This window comes from Styela clava, chromosome 12 (genome assembly GCF_964204865.1).
Source record: "Styela clava chromosome 12, kaStyClav1.hap1.2, whole genome shotgun sequence".
In the NCBI taxonomy this organism is placed as follows: domain Eukaryota; kingdom Metazoa; phylum Chordata; class Ascidiacea; order Stolidobranchia; family Styelidae; genus Styela; species Styela clava.
The window spans coordinates 3,976,670-3,986,007 of NC_135261.1; the positions used below are offsets into that span (position 1 = coordinate 3,976,670).

Genomic DNA, 9,338 nt, shown 5'->3' on the forward strand with positions numbered 1-9,338 from the left:
TGCTATTTACATCTTTATTGTGATTTTCAGCACCAGCGGCAACTATATTCTCTTTTCCGTATTCCCTGCTTTGAACCAAACACACTTCGTTACCACAAACACCATTTGTAACTAAACTGCAAATCCTAGTCGACATCACACTGCCTACCCAATCCATTGCCAAAAACACTTTTCATGCTTCTAACTACCTAACTGGCAAAAGGACACGGGCACCATGGCTAGGTGCAGAGAATGCGTTTGGAGATCAGAAGTTTTGTCAGGTACAACTCAGGTTTAGGAGTTTCTGAGGTGAGGAAAATGGGAGTCATATGTAGCGACGGTTTTTAGATAGGATTCGGACGCGGGATACGGTAGGCAGATGCGATATAAGAGCTCGGTGAGAGGGTTAGGTGTACCGCAGAGATTGTTAGGAAGAAGGTTGGATTGGTACAGACAGAGCTGGGGTGAAACGGTAGTTATGTAATGACCCGAATTCGGTATTTTTAAAATAAATGAGAGGATGAAGAAAAGCATAGGTGATGTGAAGGTGACAACTTTCAGGGGCTGACTTGTCGTCGGGGTCAAGGGTCGACCAAATATGGGGTAATTTATCCGTAGCATATCATAATTCAGATTCACAGTGCTTTTACCCGAACCTAACCAACCCTCCCAAGCAGGGTCTCAAAAATATATACAATGTCAAAAATAGGCTGGCTTGTCATGCAATAAAAGTTAATATATACCCTTCTCGGCACCGTGTTTTATTAGAATAACTATTAATTTTGCTGTATATAGATCCGTAATGCTGAAAAGTGGTTTTATTGGAATAAAGACAATAACTTCAGAAGCCAATTCTGAAACAAACTGGAAATAGTTGTTAAAGGTCTGTCTTCAAAAGATATAAAGATTTTCCAAATCTGATTCTTGGTTGCTTTTCTAAATTTCATTTTTATCGCTAATGTGAAATTCAGTAGCGACGAAATATATATCGACAGCATGAACTTTAATAAGGCTCAATTGTTTCGTAATGCCTAGTCGTGTCGGCATTTTCATAGCCAACCACTTCCTGGTTCTTTTCCGGGTCCATCTCTTCAGCCTGGCTTTTTTTGACTTCTTGTCGTAGATTGTTTGCAGCTTTTAATCTACGAAACAATATTAACAAATATTAAATAAATATTGAATAATTCAAATTAGACAACTATTTATTCTAATATTGGTTACAAATTTGAAGCTTTTAGTTTTTACCCATCAAAATAATAAAAAACAAGATGATTTTTTAAATCGAATATACATGGGACAATATTTACTGACTTGAACTAAACTAAATTCAATTTCAAGATTTATTTTTAAGCCAGGTACATTTGCTAAAATGTATATTCCAAAAAATACCCGTTGGCGAAAAATGATCGTCTCTGTAAACTATTCATAAAATAAATTTGCCTTACGTATGTTCTGCTTGAAGCTGCATTGCAGTTATTTATATGAAATTATAAAGCAAAATAAGAATAAAATGGAAAAGTCACCTTATTAAGCAGATTATCGCAGTGGCTGCGACAACTCCCAATATTATTGTTGAAGCAAGAAGAATACGAATTTGTGTAGTTTCGTCTATTGCTCCAGTTGCTGAAATTAAAAAAAGACGTATAAATATAAAACGCGACTGCCCAACGGTTGATACAATAGAATTTTGTTGACATCGCTGATAACACATCTCGGATAAAAATCACATGCCCCACTACCCCATGGGGTAATAAGTTGGGTGGGAAATGCCGAACCGGAACGATTACGGCTCTTTTTAATAAGCGCAGCTCCATACATATCGTGAGATGACTGTCTTGATCAGAGCAAAAAGCTTGAAAAAGAACTGTATTAAAAAAATTATTTACCAATATGAAGAATTTGTAGAAAAGAAGTAGTGGAAGTAGTCGTAGGAATCACAATAGAGAGAAGAGAGTGGCAATCAGTATAAAAAAAGATAGAGACAGATGGAAAAGGGAGAGAACGAGTATAATAAGAGAATTAGAGAAAGAAGAAATGCGCGAGATAAAAATGAGAGAGAAAGAGAAGACAGCGATAGAAACGAGAAAAGAGAGTAAAGTAGATAAGAAGAAGAAGGGAATAAGAGTGGTGAAAAGGAGAGGCTCAAATATATTTCTGTAACATTTCTTCTGATTGAAGTTGGGCTTTCTCAGTGACTTACAGCAATAAATTTGTGTTAGTGTTCATCAAGACTCTTAAATCACTTGGAATAATTGTCTTCAACCTTCCTATAGCATCCTTTCAATATACGCATACGAATACAATATCACAAAAGCATTGAAGATGAGTATCTAGTCCCGCAGAAACGAAATTAGAGGGTAGTGAAATGATAAAAATATCAGTAAGAGAGAGAGAAAAAACAAAATACAGCAATATGAACGTAGAATATTAAAATGATGAAATTCTTACTTGTTTCAATTTCTGGACATTCCACATATTCGTATCCCATTTTAAATCTTTTGTTTTTCATGTATTTATTGAAGCCGTTTGCTACGAAATTTATCGTTAAATTTTCCTTCAAGGTTGCATTCATATTTAAGTTCCCTAAGACAATGCAGTTTTCGTAGATTTGTGACGTTTGAATTCGGCAGTGTTCCCTCTCCAGTATCACGCAGCTCCCATCTTCCATAAGTGCTAAATTTTGTCCTAATAATAGATTTACGTATTTAATAATCTCAGCAGATTATAGATTTTATTGCACAAATTATCTATCAATCTGAATTAAAAAATCAATGCTGATTTCACGAATGCTGTGACTGATCTCGATGCTTTTTCGGCAATATAGATCAAACCTGCGTTGCGATGTCATTGTTTTGATTCCTTTTTTTTATTACGTTTGGGTGCACAGTGATCAAAAGTTGGTCAATACTTTGAATTTTCTTACAACGACATCAATTTGCTACTTCAAGAAAAACACAATGAACTATAACTATTGGCAGAATGAAATATGGCTTCATGTTCAAATTTAGTGTGCTTGAAAAACATGTTATAAAAAGAGTCAAACTGGATTTTGGATATCTGTATCAGTTATGTTTCAGGTTTTTGAGTAATCTGCTCGAAGTCTTTTGAATACAAACTCGAATGCTTAAATTTTGCTAAATCATAACATTGAAACATTTGAATTTTAAGTTCCTTTCAAACCCCGAATTGTCAAGTCTCCAATGACAAGCTTTCTTCTGTATGGCATGAAAATAAAAGTCAAATCCATCTTCAAAAAGTTGAGCATTAGTGTAGAATTATGAGAATAAGTTGAGTGTGGTAGAATCCATGTTTTGCGATCCCCATAGGTAAAGTTACCGGGATATCCCGAAGAAGTTATGTTTCCGTGTCTTGAAGATAAAATTTCAACGTTGGCTTGCTCTAATATTACCTCATCAACAACCAGTGCTGAAATAAAAGTTAGGTCAATATAATGAAACTGGTAAACAATATAATTATGTGGCCACTTTATTCGAGGTTGGGCGTCACACCGACTATCTTGTAATAGTATTATTTGGAATGCAGTATATAAATTGTAAAAAGTCGAAGATATCCAGAAATACGTACAGTCAAGAGAACACGATGAAAATATTCTGAAAACTTACCGATGGTAAAGGATAAGAAGACAAACTTCAGAAAGGTATTCATCATCAAAGCTAGGTTACATCAAGCATATGGTGCCAAAGATTGACAGTTAAGTAATAAAGCAACCCATCTCAAAAGTAAACTAAATTTGACTGTTAAATGTAAAAATAAGTTAGAAATACAATTAGTCAAATATTGCAAAACTTCAATTTAAAACAACTTCAAAATGTCTGAGCAGGTCAAAGCTACAAATTCCGATCACTGCTTTGTCGCAATTATGTGCAAATGAGCAATGAATATTGCCTACTGTTCCCAAAGTTTTACCAAGTATACCAACATTGTTAAATGAAGTATATTAGATAAAATATCACACAGTTAAAATAATATGTAATAAAAATTTAATATGCATAAGATGAGTACTGATGCAACTTCTGGTACAATACACAAGGAGCTATATTTGGCTGGAATTAATATAAGACGACTTCGTTTGTCCTGCTCTGCACTGTGCTTGCGACATATGGATATGACAAATGCCTGTACCTAATACACGGCATTGCTTACTGCTAATAAAACACGTTAATTTACTGTGAGCCTATATGTCTACGACTTCCTTGTTTAAATGCTTATTAGACGGCTCTAGGTCTAGTGTTTTCCTAACTTTATTATACCCCGCATTACGTCAAGGGAAACATTGATGGGGTTGGGTATGTGCGAAGGCTTATAATAAAAACATTTTTACATAACTCGGTTTCCTTGTTCAGAGATTGGTCCCAACTTCATGTATGTCGTTTTCAAATATTGTAATTTTTCAAAATTTATATTTTATTTATACGAGGCCTATTCACCCCGTTTATTCCGAAAAAGTGTGGAAAGAGTCATTGATGTCTACAATAGGAACTATCATTTATTAAAAGGGAGCTAGGATTTGAATCAGAGGTAGCTAATGAGAGAACTATTACGTTTAACCACTGGGTCATCGGACCTACATTTATAGGTATAGGAACATTGATAATGTCACAATAATCATATCACTGCTAGACCAACTATGTTCCACATATTCACTTAGATTTAATTCCATTATGAATTTTAGTATCTATATTAACTTACTAAAATTGTTGCTTTTAGCATGTGTATGTGTGTGCAGTGTAAAATGTGTGTGATGAAGGACAGAACGCCAGTTCAATAATGGCTCTTCCTCATATGACTATGCTCAAGATGTGCAACAATTAATCAGGAACATTGCTTACAAAAAGCATGTCACGAATGCATTACTAAAAAGAAGTTGCCCACTCAAAACACGCTGACGCCGATATCGACTGCAGTCATACCAATCGAAATAGTATTAAAATATGTGATGTGAAAGGCATAAATTGATTAGATTATAGGAGTATTAGTGGGGACAATCAGTAACAAACCTATGAATAGACCTTATTCATTAAAAACCCATCCTACGCGCAAAAAGAAAAGTGATGTAAAAAAAACAATTTTAACATTAGCTCTTATGGGGATTGTGATCACCAGAGCAGAAATTTGCATTTTTTGTAATTTTCTAGATTTCTTTCATTGTATACGTGAGCAGTTTTGAAGATAGAATATTTTTTACATCTTTTTTGATATTTTTATCATGATAGACATGGTCAAGATTTTTGATAATCGTTCATTGAAATTTTAATGAGCGTTGTGTTTCCGATGACGTCATTCTCACTAGACCATGAGATTCTGCCAACGCGCCGTGCTCTGTGGGATATGCGCTCCAACTGCTTGTGATAACAGAATACTGGAATACCGCTACCGGGACCACAACTGGCGTTCAACGAAAGACCTATTTTGGTTTTTATCGGATGTTATATATTTCATGAATTCCATGTAACTATGTACATTTCTGGTACACCTTTCAAAATCCAATGGCCTAACTCAGTTCATATGTTGACACCATGTACCTATCTCAAAATTGGTGATGTTGAGGGCTGTATTTAGACTATGAGAGGCCCCTTCATATTTTTGAGCTCATAATTTCTCTCTAAACAACACTACATGTCATTGCTTAAAATTTAAAAATATGAGTGCATTAAATTTTTCATTCTTCCCAAAAGAATAAAAATTTACTTGAGACAGTTTTGCTTTCAATTTCTTTGATCAAACAACTGCTTCAGCCATACTTTAACACAGAAACTTCCAGCAGAATGCGCATAATAATAATTTCCTTCATTATGATGCAAACGACGCAATAATGGCTGTTTACAATGTGGTTGAAACCAGTTGTGTACAGAATTTTCTACTCTGAAAAGCTTGATATATATATACTTGTCGTAGGGTTTAAACTTGTCATGTTTTCAAAAGAATTACAAAATTCGAAACCGAATTTCGAGGTTCTAGGTTTCAACCTGCCTAGCCTGTTGGTAAACCCAGCCCTGGTGATGGTCCCAACTGCAAATTTCTGGCCCTAATCACTCAGCAGATTGAAATAAATGGTTTTCAACATTTATTAGCAAAGATAGATATTTTAATTAAAACTCTCTTCCAGCGGCTAAACTCATATGAGAGAATATTCATACTTAATTTTGTGATCGGCAAACTACTGTTAATATCGCTCTTAGCTCTTTGTTGACGTTATGCCCTGATATGAGAGAAGTACGGTGGCCCATCGTTGTCACGCGTAAAATTTAAAAATAAATGAAAACATAAAATGAAAAAGCGAAAATAAAAAAATAGTTGTGAAAAAACATAAAACTATTTGAAAAAAAGAAATAAAAAAAAAATTGAAATTAAAAAAAAAATTAAAAAAAAAAAAAAAAAAAAAAAAATTAAATAAAAAATTAAAAAAAAAAAAAAAAAGATTAAAAAAAAAAAAATTAATAAAAAATTTGGATAAAAATAAAATAAAAAGGTTGACAACGATGGTCCGCCTCGTGGCCCATCGTTGTCACGCGTTTTTATTTTTGAAAAATCTGATGCTGCTTGGGACCAACGTTGTCAGGCTTAATCCTACACGCACAAATGTGTTTCCTGGGTTTCTAACTCACTACTGATTTTTATGAGCAATATCCAATAAATTCAACATGAAAATGTTCTATAAATTCTCCATGCTACAAGTTCAACCACAAGCAATATATTTATAATAATGATAATATAATAATGAATATAGAATTGGATACGAAAATTTGTTTTTACGTGTAGAAGGTAATTTAATTGGAAAATGCTGCTTAACTGCTCAGTTGTCTAGACACTCGTGCGATGCCGGTACGGTACCGTCTGACCGTACCGGTACCCATGCAATCACTCGTGAAAGACTGGGAGATACGGATAGTCTCGTAGAATATAGTCTACTGAAACACTCTCTGCGCCTGCCCCATACCGTACAGCCGTAACGTACCGATCCAGACAAATGATAAATCGACCGTGCTCAACCATTTATTTCAATTCATACCTTGACTCACTATATTCTACTAGGATAGGAGATTTTTTGTATGTAAAAAAACGTAAAATTAATGGCAATTTTAACGCGTAAATGCGCGTATGGAATTGTTTACGTCGTTCTACGCGCATTTCCGTCAAAAACATTTAATTTTTTTGCATTGGGGGTGGTCTGTGCAGTAATAATAAGAGCTGTGACGTCATCAAAATCGGTAATTTTAGCGTTGAACTTGATACAACTGTAATACAATTGGGAAATTCAGAGTAATAACCATTTACGCTATAATAGTCTTTCGGTGCTGTTGTGTTAGGAAAAACTTGACGAAAACGTTGAAGAAAAAATTAATTAATTAGTAATTAATTATTAACCCCCTACTGTACACAGAATTTCTCAAGGTCCAATTTTTGTTTAGAAATTTTTTAGATTTTTTTTGCACAAAAATTTTCTTTTTCGGAGGAGTGTGTTTTAAAGATATATTGCTGAATAGAACTCTAGCACACGCTTTTAAAAAGCCATGAGTGAAGCTTTAGGGCTTAATGGTTGACAAAAAAAAACAATTTTAAAAATACCCATGTCAAATAAAATGGTCCACAGCTGGAAGAGAGACAATGATAATATAAATATATGTCCCATTATTACTGCATTGTGAGAAGGCTTTCCACACTATCAAGCCTATAAGGTTTTAGCGTCTTCCAATGTCTCAAATGGAAACTTCAGTCTTCATTTCACATATTCTTTTCATTAATGCCATTAGCATTTGAAGCTTGACTGATTCCAATGTACCTTTTCCATTGTTGTTTAATGTAATATCCTAAACGTGACTTCAAATTTTTTTCTGACTTCAATCATCACATGTTTGAATACCCGAGCTGACTTACTCCTACTGATTTGTTATTAATTTACAATTTTTTTTATAAATTAAATGTCGTACTCGCTAAGTGTCCACTAAGTGAAAATCTACAAAAAAGCAGTGGTTTAATAATGGACTACATTTTTAACCGAATCCAAAAATATTCCGTAACTTATAGTACCGGTACCGTACCCAAAGCGACATTAGAGCCACATTTGCAGCGCATATCCCACTCCCACAGAGCACGGCGCGTTGGCAGAATCTCATGGTCTAGTGAGAATGACGTCATCGGAAACACCACGCTCATTAAAATTTCAATGAACGATTATCAAAAATCTTGACCATGTTTATCATGATAAAAATTTCAGAAAAGGATGTGGAAAATATTCTGTCTTCAAAACTGCTCACGTATACAATGAAAGATATCTAGAAAATTACAAAAAATGCAAATTTCTGCTCTGGTGATCACAATCCCCATAAGAGCTAATGTTAAAATTGTTTTTTTTACATCACTTTTCTTTTTGCGCGTAGGATGGGTTTTTAATGAATAAGGGGTATTATTGCAACTTTCTGATAATATGCAATAGTAATCATGTATTATCCTTCCATATCGTTTCTTATCGCACATATACTTTAAGTGCACATACGGTTTCAGTGCGCCAATTAAAGTAATAAAAAAACAATGAATTTTGTGTTAATTGTGTTAAAACGCAAAGCGCGACGACGCTGAAACAAACAAATTTAATTCTTCAAATATTCTCCCGTAGTCCATTATTTGACGATTGACATCCAGAACACAAAAATTTTGTAAAAGCAATGAAACATTTATTGGAGATTCACGAATCTTATTGAAATAACATTAACTTCATTGTTTCTGAATCCATATGAGCTCATATGAGTATTCTTTGTACAGTTACAGATTGGAATGAATAATTATGAAACTATGAAATTATGAAGCTGGGTCAGTTTTTGATGTCATTGTAATTTGAATTTTAACATTTTCCCATCGACACAAATTTGCAGATAATCTGTGCAGTAATTTCTTGTTTACCAATGAGTTCGCTATATTTACAAGTACAGATCACCGTATAAATGCTCCTATTCAGCTCTAATATAGGCAATAATATTAAAAAAAAAGTATATATAATGAATTTGAACGCATATAAAATCTACATTGTGCTCGACATGTCGTGAGGTACTTGCCTAAGATGACCGTGTTGTGAGCATTTACTTCATTTCATTTACTTCAAAATCAGTTCTGGATTTACACGACGTCGCCAAATGATTAATAATATGACGTTGCAAATTTTACGCGGTTTCGAAAATATGTTTTATTACACTAGTTCGCCGGTTTCGATGTTATCAATGTGGACAGCTGCAGAGGTTTTGAATTGTGTGAAGGTTCGTAACTTACCTTTTTTACATCACATCATGTGTACTGATAAATATTGCATTAGGCTGCTTCATAATTTTAATCCCAATATGGCCTTA

General features: G+C 34.1%; 1 protein-coding gene across 1 annotated transcript; it reads right to left on the bottom strand.

Annotated features, from left to right (window-relative positions):
- Positions 1–728: 728 nt before the first annotated feature.
- On the bottom strand, positions 729–3,736 carry LOC120330263 (uncharacterized). Its single transcript, XM_039397139.2, has 5 exons — positions 3,603–3,736; positions 3,160–3,405; positions 2,428–2,664; positions 1,503–1,602; positions 729–1,121 (listed from the first exon to the last, which is right to left on the bottom strand). Exons 1-5 carry the CDS (start codon positions 3,646–3,648, stop codon positions 983–985), a joined length of 768 nt encoding a protein of 255 aa, XP_039253073.2. The 5' UTR covers positions 3,649–3,736; the 3' UTR covers positions 729–982.
- Between the last annotated feature and the right edge of the window lie 5,602 nt (positions 3,737–9,338).

Coding starts and splice junctions, on each gene's coding strand:
- LOC120330263 (XM_039397139.2), bottom strand. CDS start 3,648: ATGATGAATACCTTTCTGAAGTTTGTCTTCTTATCCTTTACCATCG. Junction 1,603..2,427: donor ATGTCCAGAAATTGAAACAA/GTAAGAATTTCA, acceptor TTTTAATTTCAG/CAACTGGAGCAATAGACGAA. Junction 1,122..1,502: donor GCGATAATCTGCTTAATAAG/GTGACTTTTCCA, acceptor ATTGTTTCGTAG/ATTAAAAGCTGCAAACAATC.